At 48.0% G+C, this 15,411-nt stretch overlaps 3 protein-coding genes across 6 annotated transcripts; 1 reads left to right on the top strand and 2 right to left on the bottom strand.

Annotated features, from left to right (window-relative positions):
- Positions 1 to 9: 9 nt before the first annotated feature.
- triap1 (TP53 regulated inhibitor of apoptosis 1) lies at positions 10 to 756 on the top strand. The gene has a single exon (XM_077565176.1). The coding sequence runs from the start codon at positions 138 to 140 to the stop codon at positions 360 to 362; it is 225 nt and encodes a 74-aa protein (XP_077421302.1). The 5' UTR covers positions 10 to 137; the 3' UTR covers positions 363 to 756.
- Positions 757 to 1,047: 291 nt separating this feature from the next.
- Positions 1,048 to 4,480, bottom strand: il15l (interleukin 15, like). Its single transcript, XM_077565168.1, has 4 exons — positions 4,166 to 4,480; positions 3,360 to 3,407; positions 1,852 to 1,986; positions 1,048 to 1,571 (listed from the first exon to the last, which is right to left on the bottom strand). Exons 1-4 carry the CDS (start codon positions 4,295 to 4,297, stop codon positions 1,431 to 1,433), a joined length of 456 nt encoding a protein of 151 aa, XP_077421294.1. The 5' UTR covers positions 4,298 to 4,480; the 3' UTR covers positions 1,048 to 1,430.
- A 2,605-nt stretch (positions 4,481 to 7,085) lies between these two features.
- Positions 7,086 to 15,312, bottom strand: LOC144051749 (uncharacterized). Of its 4 annotated transcripts, none has more exons than XM_077565137.1 (7): positions 14,268 to 15,312; positions 14,074 to 14,187; positions 12,196 to 14,005; positions 11,123 to 11,345; positions 10,323 to 11,039; positions 9,489 to 10,223; positions 7,086 to 9,395 (listed from the first exon to the last, which is right to left on the bottom strand). In XM_077565137.1, exons 1-7 carry the CDS (start codon positions 14,301 to 14,303, stop codon positions 7,859 to 7,861), a joined length of 5,172 nt encoding a protein of 1,723 aa, XP_077421263.1. In that variant the 5' UTR covers positions 14,304 to 15,312; the 3' UTR covers positions 7,086 to 7,858. The 4 variants fall into 4 exon arrangements, with proteins under 4 accessions (XP_077421263.1, XP_077421260.1, XP_077421261.1 ...); XM_077565134.1 differs by having other exon boundaries at positions 7,086 to 10,223; positions 14,268 to 14,390; positions 14,498 to 14,581; XM_077565135.1 differs by having other exon boundaries at positions 7,086 to 10,223; positions 12,196 to 13,999.
- Between the last annotated feature and the right edge of the window lie 99 nt (positions 15,313 to 15,411).

Here is a 15,411-nt window from a genome sequence, read left to right on the forward strand (position 1 = left end):
CTGGCCGTCCTCGCGAGAGTTACGACGTCTGCGAAAGCGGAAGAAAAGACGATGTCTTGTGACGTCACTGCGGCACAAAGTCTGGTTGAACTAGCTGCTTGCTTGTTTTTTTTTTGTGGCCGACTGCGGCTTGGGAGATGAACAGCGTGGGCGAGGCTTGCACGGAGCTCAAGCGGGAGTACGACCAATGTTTCAACCGGTGGTTCGCCGACAAGTTCCTGAAAGGAGAGCAAAGCGCCGAGCCGTGCGCGGACAGCTTCCGGCTGTACCAGCGCTGCGTGCAGAAGGCCATCAAGGACAAGGACATCCCTGTGGACGGCCTGGACTTCATGGGCCCCAACAAGGACAAGCCCGACGGCTGACAAGGACGAGAAACCACCAGACGATCGCCCCCAGACCCGCTGATTACGAGCGCAAACATGCCAAACTGGCTGCTGCTTCTTCCTAGTCAGCATGCGGACTAAAGAGCGCAGTCGGCGGACTTGAACAGATGGCGCACTTGCTCTTGTTTTTCTGTCCCCTCAACTGCAAGCGGGACAGAGAGAGAGAGAGAGAGAGAAAACTAAATTCAGGACAAGATGAGCATTTGTTTTTTTATGTTTCACGGATGCCCGGGGCACCTCCGGCTCGTCACGTGCTTCCACTTCAAGTTTCTTCATTTAATCTGTACCCCAATATTGCAAATTCTTTGGTGTTGCAATGATTTTGTTTTTGTCAGCAATTTTTTTTAATTAAACAGAACAATATTCGAACAAACTGTTTTCCTTGACTTGTGATTTCAAAACGCGAACGTGTAGCTACTGCAAGTTGTCTGAAGGATCAATAATGGAATAATGTCATGATACCCAGGACACGTGTTTTTCTGTTGTTGTTTTTTTGCTGTAGGCTGTTAGAATAAAGGCTTGTTTATTTGTTTTCCTTATTTGGAATGTGATAGATTGACGAAATCTGATATCTTCCTAGCTCGCACTCGCGCCTAATAATACATTTTATTTGTAAAGCACTATATATTTGACATCAAACCATTAAGTGCTACAGTGAGTAAAAATAAAACACATAATAAAACCAATGTATTGAAAACAATATAAATATATAACAATCATAAAAATCACAATTGACACGTCTTTCTAATAAGGAAGGTTTTAAGTCGTTTCTTAAAAACATCCACAAATCCAAATTGTACCCAAACAAAAGTAAAAAAATAAAAACATTTGGATATTTTCCAAACATTTTTCGTGAAAAGAAAAAAACTGGGGGGAAAGGGTCTATTTTACACGCTGAATGTCATATTTTTTTTAATGTGATCTCATGGGGAAAATAGAAAGAAAGAAAAAAAAGAAAAGACGAGTTGAAAGAAGACGCTTCCAGTTCATACAAAACCTTTTTTTCTTTCCCTTCTGATATTTGCAGAAATAGCAGGTGTGTTGTAACTAACGGCCAGCAGGGGGCGTATTTCCGCCGGCGGCGCTACAAGCCGAGTTGAAGGCCTCCAAAGTTTGGAGAAGTTCCTCCAGGAAGCGCCGGACGCCTTCTTCCGGGTGGAGCTCACACGGACCACACGCGGTCTCGCTCTATGGAAATCGGGAACAAACGACCCCCCAAAAGGGTGGCGGTGGGGGGGGGGCTTTCAGGATTCAGGAAAGACGCCATACCGTGCTTATTTTGTGCTTATTTCTCAACCCAATATAGATCAAGAGGTTGACTTTTGATGTATGTTTGAAAATAACACTTTGTTTGTTTCCACATGTCTGCATGATGATGTTATGTAATTGATGGCAAGATTGCTGACAACCGATACAAACACATTCACGCACAAAATCCTTTCTGGCCTGTGACCTCAATTGTGCTCACCTGGTTGTGCTGGCGCTCTAAGAACATGAGGCCCCGCTGCACATTTTTCAAAATGTTCTCTTCAGTTCTTTCCCACTCGATGAGGAGAACTTTGACTTCTGTGGAGAAGCAATTCAGCGTGTCCTTGGGACACGTCTGACAAAACAAGGACAAAAAGAAGATGAAACAGAGTATAAGCCAAGAAGGACTATGAGAAAAAGTGCGGCCTCGGATGGGACGTTTGAGGATTTTGAGGAAGGCCTAAAAGGCAGAAATGAGCAAAAAGGGCAAGCATATATCTTGTGTGTAACAGTAATCTATACCATATATATATATATATTTTTTTATGGTATTGCCTTACTAACAAATGTTCCCTCTTTAACCGTCTGTGCAGTTTTTACTGATACTTTTATATTTATATCCATATTTTCATCACTTTTTGTATTTTTTTTAACACTACTGTATTTTTTATCTTTTACTATACGAAAAATATATACTGGGAAGAAAAAACAAAGTTATTGTTAAAAATATATATATTTTTAAAGTTGGTTAAAAATATAAATAGGATAAACAATTATGTGAGAAGAAATGGCAACTAAATACACGAATTAGATACAACATTTTAATTACAAAATATATAAAAATAGAATGATTAGATGAAAAACAGATTGATATCCGAAAGAAAAAAACCTTGCAACATTATGATTTAAATAGAAACATGTAGAGGCATCACATGAAAAAACACATATTGGAAAAATATTAGCCAAAATTACACATTTAGGGTTTGTGGTTCTTGTTTTTTTTTTTTTTTTAAGAAATAATTAACGATTTTAGCTAAAGAAATACCCTGGTTACTGCGGGACTTGGCTTTTGTCCCAACTGATGAAGTATGAGAAACACATGCAATTACCATTCGGAAGTTGCACAGTTTAGCATCATTCATCCGATTCACGTTTGGTGGCCATTGTCTCTAAAACATCTTCTTCTTCTTCTTTTTTAAAGTGCTTCAGATAATGCATGGATCTGAAAATATCTCCTTCAAAGCAAAATGTCAGATTTCCTGTGCCTTTTCAGAAACTTTGGGTCTGCGTATAGAACAGAGATTTCTATCAAATGTTGCTGTTCAAGGCTTTTTGAGAAATAAAAAAATAATAACAATCTAAATCCGTGTTGTTAAATCAAACCGTCTTCAAGGTTTTCTATCTCTTAAAAATCTGCATGGAAGCAAGTGAGTCAACTGAAAAATCAGACTTGCCTGGCTCCAGGATTTTTCTCTCTCTCGGGTCTTAAAGGGGGATTGTTTGATGAGGGCGCGGGAAAATAATTTCGGAATATATTTTCAGAATATCAGATCAAATGCTGCATGCAGGAGCGTAAGTATGGCTACGCAATGTTGTTGTTTGTTTGTTTTACCAGGGCTACAGACCCCCACAATTCCAGGATGTTGCGCATTTGCGCACATTTGATGTTGCTCAAGAGTTCAAAAGCAAGAAGAAAAAGTGAAGAGGTAGAGAAGAAGAGGGTCGTACCATGTAGTCGCTGATGCCGGGGGTGTACAACTTGCAATCTGCACACTGCTGAGGGAGACGCACAACAACAACACACTGATAAGACGTCGGCATGTGGTCACGTGCTTGATGAGCTTGATGATTGGCTGCACTGCACGTGCTCACTTCACGGCAGCTTTATGGCAAAGATAATCATATTTTGTCTGCTAAACATTGAAGACAATTTGGAAAAGTTTCCATCTGGGCCAAATCGACAGCTGGGGTGAGGATCAACGGTTCGGAGAATGAATTGATGAAGAAATGCCATCGTTATCATTATCAGGCTACGTAGTGGGACGAGAATGCGGAGTTGGAAAACCACTTTGGAGTAGGCTGCAACCGAACTCATATTAGACGAAAAAGACAATCAATAAATAGGGTAACCTATAGGAAGATGTCAGAAAATGAGACCAGAAATACACAATTATTGGCAACATATAAAGATCAGGGGGAACAAATATATACTTCCAATTTGGCAGCAGTTTAAAATCTCAAATCGAACAACGGCAACAAAAAGTTTCTTGTTGTCATGATTGCTGCACGTGTAGAATTTTATGGGGGAAATGAACATTCCATTTTATAATTCGAGCTATAAATACTTGACGAAAAAAGAAGAAATTGGATTAAAGAAAACGACTGCAACACTTAGCTTATTTCCCTTCCAAGAATCATGTAAAAAAAAGAAGAAGAAGAAGAAGAAGGAAAAAAATCGCTGTAAAATAAAGACAAAGCGTGTAAGATGTGAAGCTCCGCGAATAGTTTGTCAAGCGCACTGCAAGCGATCGTACCGAAGCGGCGGCGTCCATGAGGAGCTTCACCTGCCGGACCAAGTCCAAGCTGCAGCGCAGGCGAGCCTCGGACCCGAGCAGAACCCAAGCCAGGCACAAAACGGTGGCGAGCGCTGGCCTTCCTCTCAACATGTCATCCTCGTCTTCACGCAGGCAACGCCGCCAAAATCAACGCCACCAAAATCAACGCCGCCAAAATCAACGCCGCCAAAATCAACGCCGCGCGAGCTGGCTAGCTGCTTGACAGCCAAATGGCAGACTTACGATGGCTTCTCCAGAATTTTGGGCTGTCTCTGTCCAAGTTAGACATGTCCACCAAATGTCACCTTACAAGTGGAAATGTTGTAAAAGAGCGCGGGCTGGCGGGCGTGTGCTTGTGAGCGCAGTTGCGGATGGCCAAATGCTCTCCCGCCTGCTTCACAACCTCCTCCTCCTCCTCCTCCTCCTTCTGCCTCCTCCTCCTCCTCCTCATTTCCCGCCACTCAATTTGTCTTGTTTCCCGAACGGGAAGCAGTCCATGGACCAGCACATCCTCAATGGTCGCCACCTGCATCAGCATGACGACAAAAAGATCCATCTGACATCAGACTACAGGGGGGTGGAGGTGCAGGTGGAGGTGGAGGCTAGGTGGGGGTGGTTCGGGGGTTCGAGTGTTGGAACGCGGCCAGCTGTGGCCGGAAACGGCACGGATGTGTAAAACCCGGAAGTCCGTGGCATCTACCCCATTTGGACCTGCTAGACTTTCATCGTGATGGTCATGATGCATTCCAGACACTAGGCGACCAATCGTTAAACGTGTCACACCACACGGGCGACGCTACGTCGAGACAAGTCAAAATCGCTAACCACATGCCCCGTTTGTCCGCGACACGTCAGTCAGACCAAATTCGGGATATTTTCTTGTAGTCTGACCAAGGCATTAAGCAACCTTCAGTGAACTTCTTTGTAATCATTTCATTCCAACAGACAGGTCGCTGGCATCACAGGCCATATTCTGAACACTTGCCGACCAGTCACAGGTCCCGGCGCCAGAAGGCTGGCGGCCAGTCATTTCATTGCTTTCCCCTCAATCTAAGACAAGAGCTACACAAACCGCAGACTGGTCACCAGTCAAGTAGGCCAACAGGGCACATTAGACAAATCTAAGTCAAGACCAGTGGTGTCAAATCCCGGTCCAGAAAATCATAACCCAGCCACAGTTTGGCTTTAGCCGCAACAGATTCAACTCAACCGGCAGGTAAGCAAGCTCATCCAGTGTTGGTTTTGATACGTCCTGCAAGTGACTGGCGGCCAGTCTGCTAGCACCGTGCCCTGTGATTGGTCGCCAAGCCGTCCACACATCAGCTAGTTGACCTGTGTGAGTCGAAGCGCCAGTGGTTAAAGTCAAACTGTGACAGGGTTTTTACTATATGGACCTGGATTTGACACCATTTGTCAATATGGACTGGTCACCCATCAATCACAGGTACCAGGCAGACAACAAACTGGTTGACAGTCAATCGCAAGGCACATCTTGACAAACACTGGACTGGTCTCATCAGTCAATCACAACAGGCTATCGATAGACAAACAACAGACCGGTTGCCAAGAAACCTAAAGCAAGATCTAGATTAGTGGTGTCAAAGTCCAGTCCTTGAGGGCCTGAGTCCTGCATGTTTTAGAGGTTTCCCACGTTCAACACTGCTGATTCATATTTAAGATCATCAGCCTGATCATTGAATCAGGTGTGTTGGAGTAGAGAAACCTGGAAAAGATGCAGGACTCAGGCCCTCGAGGACAGGATCTTGACACGTGATCTTGATGGACCACAGACTGGTCACCAGTGGATCACAAGGTACCTACGGACAAACATTGGACTGGTCACCAGTCGATCACTTGAAGGCCAACAGCGGACTGGTTGCTGGTCCATCACAACAACAATCAGAATTGGAATTGATTTTATTGCCACCGGCAGTGAAAGGTACATTTACGACCAGGAACATGAAACATTTTGCAGCACTTTGTTTCGGTTTCATGACTCTGATAGTCGAGGGCAAGAAGCGGATTATGTGGCGGGGAGGTCGGACCTCAATCTCCTGCCTGAGGGGAGAAGGTCCAACAGGCATCGTCCAACAGGCATCGTCCAACAGGCATCGTCCAACAGGCATCGTCCATGGTGACGTGAGCGGGATCGGCGGGAATCCCACCCACACGGTCCCGGGTCCTGGAGACGTTACAGGTCCCGGAGGGATGGAAGTTTGCAGCCACTCCCCTCCTCAGCAGTTGTGCGCCTCATCGGCAGTGGCACCAGCGCACCACACGGTAACGGGAGAGGTGAGGATGGACTCAGTGATGGTTGCGAACTGCAGCAACAGCCTGATCGGCAGCTGGAGTTTGCTCAAGAGCCACACGCCGATCCACGTGAGCTTGGAGACGTCTGCTCTGCGCGGTGCGTTGGATGATGTGCGTCAGTGGTGTCCAGACTCAGTCCTCGAGGGCCGCAGTCCTGCAGGTTTTGGATGTTCCCCTTCTCCAACACACCTGAAGCTCCTCAGAAAGCTCGGCATAAGCCTGATAACGATCCTGTTCATTGGAATCAGGTGCGTTGGAGCAGGGAAACATCCAAAAGCTGCAGGACTCCGACCCTCGAGAACTGAGTGTGGAAACCACTGTTGTACGTGCACATGCAAGTAAAACCCGATTGAGCGGACTTGTGTCCACGCAGGCTCATGAAACATTTCCGTGCCTGATGATTAATGCCGAGGATCAGGGTTGGGCAAACCAGGTCCAGAAAGTCCAAAACCCTGCCACAGACTGGCTTTAGTCACAAGGTGCTTCAACCGGCAGCTCAAGGAGCTCGTCTCCACCTGTTGAGTCTAAAGACAAACTGTGGCAGGCTTTTTATTTTCTGGACTTGGATTCTTCAAACATGCGAAGGATGTCACTGGGAAGCAACAGCGGTGGTTTTATTTGAGTTACAAGCTCGGTCACAGAACAAACTAAACTGGTACGTCAAGGCAGCATCGTACTTTACGGGTATTGACAGCGAGAGAAGGTCCTTTCGGGAGGAAACGTCTTCAGATGGTTTCTCAATCCTGCCTCAGCCATTGTGACTCTTCGAGTCTCTGAAGTCAAGCTAACGGCGCCACGCAGGAACGGACTTGGCAATATTTCCAAGCAAACAACAAATGTCCACAGATGTGACGTCCACAGATGTTCTCACAATTGCAGGCCGCCGACTTGTAAGTTGAGTTGGTCCGAATGTTCCGGACACGTCACGGCCAACACAAACACGGCAAAGAGCGGAGCACGTCGTGCAAATCCATCTGCTGCCAAGTGCTCATGACAATTCATAAATAAACAATTACAAAGACTACAAATGGTTATTATTTCATTACGAGTACAAATAATAATAGTATCGATTGTGACTCACGATAGTACAGAACATTAATGTGATTGCTTGCAGCATTTGTTGGACAGAGGACCTTTTAAAAAAAAATAATAATAATTGAACAATGATTTTTTGGTTTTGTTGACACTTTGGGTCAAACGAAGGTGGTGAAGACTTCACATCTACTCCAAAAACATTCTCAGTCTCTGTGCTCCCATTTGAGTCCCATCTGATTTGGTTCCTGAAAAGCCATCATGCACTCATCAAGTCAGCGCGTCTTCCTCCAAATAGGAACATAATCCAACATGGCTCTTGGAGAAACATTACGTTTGTTGATGATGGCCGGATGGCGTTTGGAATAGTTGCTCGTAGGTGTGAGGAAGCGCAGAAGAAACGTGCGATAGTCCATTCGTGCTGACTCGTCTGGCGCTGTGAATTTCTCCGCTGGCAGCGCCATCGGGCGGCGTCTGGCTCACGCTCACATGGGCGGTGCTGAAAGAAGTGATCCGACCACTTCCGGCTATCTGCAAGTTGACGGTGGTGGCGTAGCTCGTCCTCTGACTGCCGGTCGGAGGCGATTGCAACTGGGCCTGGTAGATTTGGCGGCGGGCGGCTGGAGACGAGGATGGGACCACGCAGGGCGGGGCAAAGTTGGGCTCTGGCGGAGGTCTGCTTACGTAGGCACAAATCAGATGGCTGCGACAGCTCCCTTGCTCCGGCTGCGGATTTTCTCCGCAATCCGCCGCCTTCGAGGAGCGGAGGGATTGCGAAAGGGAAGTTAGCGGAGAAGTCGGGGTGACGGGGGCCGAGGTCCCGCTCGCATGGAAGCCATCACCTCCATTATAGTTGTTGGCGAGCGGCTGCCCGTCCAGCCAAGGCTCGCTGCTCAAATGCTCCGCACCAAAGTCGCTCCTCCCTGGGGTAAACCTCCGAGGAGAGGCTGGCGACTGAAGTCCACCGCGAGGACTGAGGCAAGATGGTGAACCGCCAAAGGGGGACCATCTGCTCCTTGGGCTGGCCAAACCAGACTGCCGCTGGTCAAAGGTATCAGCGATGCCATGAGACCTCTCGGCCCAGGAGGAACGCGGTTCGCCAGGTTCCCTCTGAACTGGACTTGTGGAGGTGTCTGACAGGTTAGAGAGAGACCTCTGTAGGACGATAGGTTTATTTGGGTGTCCATGAGGGGATCCAGCACCGGAACTGTGCAGTAGGACAGAAGTGGGAGCGGAAAGCGTTGCATTCTCTAGACCGGAACAAGAAGTAAAGGAGCGAGGAGGGGAGATCAATTGAGGGTTTCTGGCTTGGGGTGCTGTGACATTGCGAGTCCAAAGTGACACACCGATAGCCGGCGGCGAGATCATTTGAGGGCCAGCAGGTCCACTTGTGAGAATTGCTGAGGGCGCGGCAGGAATCTTTAGAGTTAGACCTAAAGGATTATGGGAACTTGCCCCTCCAGTCCGAGAGCATCTGGGGTGGGGAGGCTTGTTTGCCATGGCGGAGGCAGAATTATGCTGCGGGGGGGGAGAGCAGAGGCGCGTAAAGGAAGGGGGGATCACGGCTGGAGACGGGGACTGGACTCTTGAGTTTGGCTCGGATGCGGAAAACGGCCGCGCTATGCGGTTGTGCGACCCAAAGGAGAGACGATCGCCAGTTTGTTGCACGGCGGCGATACTGATGCTAACATTCGCTAATTCAACCATCTGTGGCCCGAGAGAGGAGCTCTCGCCGCTAAAATCACATTTGGAACTTGTAGGTGAGCTAACGTTGTTGGCGTTCTGTGGCAAGTCCACCTTGTGGCTAAAGGAGTGATCATAATGATGAGAAGACGTGCTGGACAGAGGCTGAATGTGATTGGCTCTTCTATATGGAGAAGAAGAAGAAGATGGAGAAGAAGAAGCATTTTGAGAATTAGAGTGCAAAGTTGAGTAGGCAGAAGAAGAAGGACAAGTGGACCTGAGAGGAGATGGTGGACATTGCGGGTTCCCATGGACCGAATGGGAGGAGGCTGGTGCAGACGGAACTTCCTGGCCGTGAGAGAGCCGAGGTGATGGAGAACATCGTCGAAGATGAGAGGATGCCAAGGACGGTGCAGATGAAGGACTTGGCGTGTGCGAGCTTTGGACTTGATGCCTGCCGTTGTTCTTTTTGGCCAAAGTTTGACTGATGCAGGAGGCAGCTAACGATCTTGTGAATGTGGAGGAAGACGCAACAGGAGAGGAACAAGGTGGAGAGCGGAGGGAAGGGGGCTGCATCGGGGAAGAAAGTCCTGCTCCTTTGGATGAAATGTGACTTGAAGCAGAGTCGTGTGTTGGAGAGGACGCAGGAGCAGAGAAACTTGGGTGAGTCCTGGATTGAGTGTCTGGAGAAACAAAGCCTTGGTTTGCTAAGGGGGGGGAGGAAGATAACGGAATAACCCTGAATGGTGAGGAAAATCTCGATGGTGAGGAGCATGTGGATGCTCGAGCAGAAACGGAGGATGGGGTGTGGTTGGGAGCACTAATGGTGGAAGGAGAGGCGTGGCCAAATGTTCCCAAATGTCTTTCCTTGTCACTTGTGACCATGAGGGGGCTTGATGGCTCCACCTGGCAGAACACATCCAACACGGCTCGGGGGGGCGGGCAGCATCCTGAAGGGGGACTTATGAGGGGCAGGCTAGTAGGTCGTCCTGGACCCTGCTGGCCTGGCTTCCTGCAGTAGACAAAGACCAATTGTAAACATTTCGGGTTCTGCTAAAATACATATAGTGGTTTAGTTTGTCGTTTTTGGTTGAATAAATGTCAGACTTACCTAAATTGGTATGAAGTGCCGGCATGGACTTTCCCTGTATTGGAAATGGCCTGGAGGTCCAAAGGCTTCTGGCTGGTGAATTTTGGCACACAGTCACGAGACTCCCCCATTGGAGTGCAACTTTCGACTTGCACGGACGACAATGGACTCGGTCCCTCTCGCGGTCGTATCGGCAATGTTGGCCCGGGAACTTTCCTATCTGGCAAACATTTCCATGTTGGTTGTGGAAAACTATTTAATTCACACTTGCTCTTATTAATCAATGGCAGATCGTCTTTGGTTGAGCCTCTGGGGACACCCACGACAGGTTGTCTCCCACCCATGAGGCTTAAAGTTTCTCTCGGACACTCCATGGGTTTTTGGACAAAGAAAGTCTGTTGCTGAGGTACCGTCGGGTTCTTTGCTGATGACAACGCGATCGTCTCTCCTGGGCTTGTGTCTCCATGCCGGCGTCCAGTACACGTTAAGTATCCTAGCCCCGAGCCAAGGCTGTGCTTATCCGTGCTTGGTTGATGTGTACTCTTGCGATGCTTTGCAGGGATCTGGAATTGTGGATCATGTTTGTCTTGCGCAGCTGGTAAATCCTGTTTATATTGAGCATCTTCGTCTTTGGAAAGCTTCCAATGTGGTACGTGAGAAGACCGACTCGAGTGTTCCGCAACGCTGTTTACAGATGTCGTGTCGTCTGCGTAAACATGCTCTTCTCTCAGCTCTGACCTACAGACAGGCATGAAAACGGTCTTTTGCCTTAGGACACAAGACAGACTTGATCAACTTTATGATGTCAAAAGCGTACGTACCTGAGGGCGCTGCTCTTATCTTGACTTGAATACGTTCTTAGTAAAGCCGCTGATCTTGCTTCTGCTGTGACGGATGACTCAAGTTTATCATCCAGTCTGCCACAGTTGTGTTCTTTGTTCAGCGCTGTGATGAAGTCCCTGGGCCTGGACAGGCTGAATCCGTGGGATTCGAGTCCACAGGGAGACTTTGGCTTTTCACCGGGCGTCGCCTTTTTCAGGGCATCTACAAGAGAACATCAATGAGTGACAAACCTCATTACAGTAATGGATCGTATGTGATTGATAAGAAAAAGCCCTGGAACCATTTGTGTTTGTCTCGTCACGAAGGCACAGGTGTCAAACTCCGGTCCTCGGCTTTTGTTTGCTTTTAAATGGGAAATGGTCTTTCACTTGTATGGCGCTTTTCCACTTGTTAAGGCCCTCAGAGCGCAGGCGGTGGGTTGGGGGATTTCAGTGTCTTGCTCGAGGACACTTCAATATGGTCACAAGGGCCGGGGAGCTAACCCACAACCTCCGGGTTGGGTATGGACTACTCTACCACTGAACTGGGTTATGCCGACCCCTAAGAAGTTTCCCTCCCAATTCAAATGACCAGGGTTGTTAACAGGCTGCTGCAGAGCTTGCTGATGAGCTGATCATTTGAATCAGGTGTGTTGGAGGAGGAGAACATCTAAAACACCCCTCGAGGACCTGAGTTTGACACCTGCGCTAGGTCTTAGAAAGTCTGAAGTCTTCCAAGCCTGGCATCGGGCCGAAAGCTCGGATGTCCAAATTTGGTCAATTTGATTATTTTTCACAAATGGACAACGTTGGTTAGTCCCCACGCGGGTCTCTGTTGTGTTGTTGTTTTTTCACTAATTATTTGATCAATCTAGCGTGTCGAAAATGGCTCGGCCTCCTTGCCGATGCAGTGTTGATTGCTCAACAAACATGGCGTTTTTTTTTTACGTTTCCTGAAACGAGATGGTTTTCGAACCCAACGCCAGCGATATGTGGTAGAAACCCAAAGTCAAATCCGTGTTTGTTGTTTGAAAAACACCGTGGAGTAATTGTTTCTTTCATGACCCTCTCACCCAGGTTCTTATTGTCCTCCTGGTTCATGGTGTGATTCTGGTTCTTGCCGCCGGTCTTGGTGTCGTTCTGGCGCTCACATGGCATCTGTGCATTAGCGGGGACGTGCAATTGCTTCTTGGCCTGAGTGTTGGGATTGTTCTGGTCTTTGGTCTGTGCGTCAGATTTGGGTCTGGGCTTGGCATCAATGGGACTGTCCCCTTTTTTGTCAGGACCATGACTTGAGACGTCCCATTTTGTCTGTTTTCTCACTTCCTGCCTACATTTAGTCTGCTGAGTCTGACTTGAAAGCGAAGACAGCCCAGTCAAAGGTCCGTTTCTGTTGCGAACACAAATGGCCCGTTGCTGATGCAAGGGCACCTTCATGGTGCCAGCCTTCGCACTGTACATACTGGCAAGAGTCTGGACTTTGCTGAGGATTCGCTCAGAGTTCTCCATCAGCGAGGGGTCCACTACAGGGCTGGCCTCAAATAAGCCGATTGCGGTGATGTCCGACACCAGGCCCTCAAACAAGGCCCGGTTAGTTGAGACAATCCTGGACTGCCGGCAACCTCGTCCAAGTTGAATTTGACTTGGAAGTTCTTCAAGGGTTCTACTGGTCTTGCTCACTTTATGTTTGCTTCTAGTGCAAGTTTTATGACTTTGTGGAGCATTTGATTTAGTTGTTGAGGATTCTTTGAGACTTCCCTTTTCTTCCTTTGATTCTTTTCGGTGCCATTCAGTCTCATTCGTCCTTGCCGACTGGAGACGAAGACTTTTACTTGTGCCATTTCTCTCTTCTTGCCATGTATTTTCTTTTTCTTGACGGTTCTCTGCTCCATCATTTAGTTCTCGGTCCGATTGTTGGTTGCTGACGTGTCCTTTTCCTCCCTCCATTTCCTTCTCAACTTCACTAGGCTGGACGCTGATTGACGGCAGATCCACAAGAACCTCATTTGGATTTTCATGGTCTCCCATCGAGGTGAAGTTTGGTGACTTATCGGGGAAATTTCTGTCTTTGGCTTCCAAATCCGCGAGGCTAATGGCGGCATCAACATGTCCTTTATGTTCATGAGAATCTTCTAAAAGTTCCGGGAAGGCTGGCCCAGCTGGAGAAGTGATCTCTACATGGTGACCAGTCTCCGTTTCGACAGGTTCATTCTGAGCCTCCTCTTGGTCGTCACTTGTAAAAAGTGCCACCGAATCTTTCACCGGTTTTGAGGGGACTAAACGGTCCGTCCTACTACATGTCTCCTTATCTTCTTCCGGTCCGGCATCTTCTGCCTCTTGGTCCTCTTCCAGTTCAGCTGCTGCCTCATAATAACTTCTGATTTTTTCAATGACCCTCTTGTCACGTCTGGTCAAGGCAGAGGCTCTTTTCGGCCTCGCACCCGAGCTGCCGCTTAGGCTGTCATCTCGATTTGTGGAGGAATCGGTAGCCTCCTCCTCAAGTAAGTGACCAGTCGCCTCGCCGTCCTCCATGACTAAGACGGAAAGAGGAATTTCCGCCGGAGGTGCGGCTGGGGTCGGCATGGTGAGAATGTTCTCTCGCTCGCCTTCTTCGGACGTTTTCCTACGATCGAAGATTTCTTCTTCCAACTCTTCCTCTTCTGCTTGCACTCCATTTTGGACCTTCTCATGATGGACCACGTCAGCACTTGCGAGTTCCTTTGGCCAGCCCGCGGTCTGCCGTTCAGCGGCTCGCTTCTGGCACGTTTCCACTTCCTCCTGCAGGGGGTCCAGAGTGAGCGTCTCCTCCGGGCTGGAGGCAACTGGTGGCAGCGGGCAGGTGAAGTTGCTTTCATGAGGTGAAGGCGGATCCAGTACCTGCTCCTGAGAAGATCACAAAGGCTGTTTAGTGCCACGCTGGCCTCTTTTAAGCGCGAGCTTTAAAGGCCCACCATGGAAACCAGCGCCTCCCTGGCACGGCTCTGGTTGATGAACTCCAGGATCTCCTCCGTGATGGACAGAGTGGGAGGAACACAGAGCGATGCTAAATCCTCTTCATCGTCTTCCTAGAAAAGATGAAAGAGAAAAAAAAGGTCTGCTAAGGATGAGTTCATCTTCAGTGAGCGCATGTCTGAACGAAGCTGACCTGTCGTTCCCGCTTGTGGTTCTGCTCCGGTTCCATCTGGATGACAGCGGAGGCCAGCGTGCCGCTGCTTCCTGCCGAGCTCAAACCGCGGTCCCGGTTCAGTTGGCGCTCGCTGTCGGCTTGCTGGCAAACATTTACAAGGTTGGTCACAACATCTGCTGACGCTCACAAGGAACAAAAGGCGCGATTGCGACGCGCGATTGTGACGCGGGATTGTGACGCACTCTGACCTTCAGGGCTGCAAGGAGACGTCACATGAGGTTGCAGAACGGAGAGAGGAGAAGAACGTTAGCAGAATGCAAAGGGATCGTCCTTTGGAGCAAGACGTGACTCTCAATTGGAATTGGACAAATCTGACAGCAACCGGACTTGGTGCCGAACGCTAACAAGCACAACATCGAATACTTTGGTGTATTTGAGGTTTATTTTGTTGTCTCAAATATCGCCGACTTCCACGTCCCCCTTTTGTGTCTTTAAGACTACTCTTAACTGGTCTCCAGATATCCTCAAGTCGATATTTAGGATGTCTTTTTCAGACGACGTGTATTTAATGTCTACTTTTACATCTCCAATCTACTTTAAAGTAGCACTAAGGAACTTTTCAACTTTTTTGTATTTTTTTTTTACCGGCACTAAGCAACTTTGAGGACGATGGTAGGAAGTCTGCCACTCCCAAAAACACACCAGTTTGAACTACCGTGAGGCTTAAAACAAGCATTTTGCACATTTGAAGATGGCAACTAACCAACATCAAAGGCCCTGAACTGGGGTTCCATGAATGGAATTTTCTTCCTTTAAGATTTTGCATAATCTAGTAATAAGATAAATGAAGTATGAAAACCATCCGACAAAAGTGCAATCTAGCTGAAGTGGTTCGTTTTTCATAATATTTCCTAAGCAAATTTTTCCTTGTTCCGGTACCAGCTCAGTGGTAGCGTGCCTACCCTCAGACTTGGAGGTTGTGGGTTCAATCCCTCACATCTTTTCATGTACTTTTCTGTCCCCAGATGTCTGGACATTTACTGGAAAGTCTGCAAGTGTCTTTCAGTCCCCTTTTATGTCCCCAAGTGTCTTTCAGTCCCCTTTTATGTCTGCAAGTGTCTTTGAGTCCCCTTTTATGTCCCCAAGTGTCTTTCAGTCCCCT

The sequence above is a fragment of the Vanacampus margaritifer genome, chromosome 5 (assembly GCF_051991255.1).
Source record: "Vanacampus margaritifer isolate UIUO_Vmar chromosome 5, RoL_Vmar_1.0, whole genome shotgun sequence".
Classification (NCBI taxonomy): Eukaryota; Metazoa; Chordata; class Actinopteri; order Syngnathiformes; family Syngnathidae; genus Vanacampus; species Vanacampus margaritifer.

Bases quoted from the DNA above. Each gene is read 5' to 3' on its own strand.
- triap1 (XM_077565176.1), top strand. From the start codon at position 138: ATGAACAGCGTGGGCGAGGCTTGCACGGAGCTCAAGCGGGAGTACGAC.
- il15l (XM_077565168.1), bottom strand. From the start codon at position 4,297: ATGTTGAGAGGAAGGCCAGCGCTCGCCACCGTTTTGTGCCTGGCTTGG. The intron at 1,987-3,359 runs GTACGACCCTCT...TTGTTTTGTCAG, and splicing joins CCGGCATCAGCGACTACATG to ACGTGTCCCAAGGACACGCT. The intron at 1,572-1,851 runs GTGAGCACAATT...CGATTTCCATAG, and splicing joins TAGAGCGCCAGCACAACCAG to AGCGAGACCGCGTGTGGTCC.
- LOC144051749 (XM_077565133.1), bottom strand. From the start codon at position 14,303: ATGGAACCGGAGCAGAACCACAAGCGGGAACGACAG. The intron at 14,006-14,073 runs GTGGGCCTTTAA...TGATCTTCTCAG, and splicing joins GGGAGGCGCTGGTTTCCATG to GAGCAGGTACTGGATCCGCC. The intron at 10,224-10,322 runs GTAAGTCTGACA...TGTCTACTGCAG, and splicing joins GGCACTTCATACCAATTTAG to GAAGCCAGGCCAGCAGGGTC.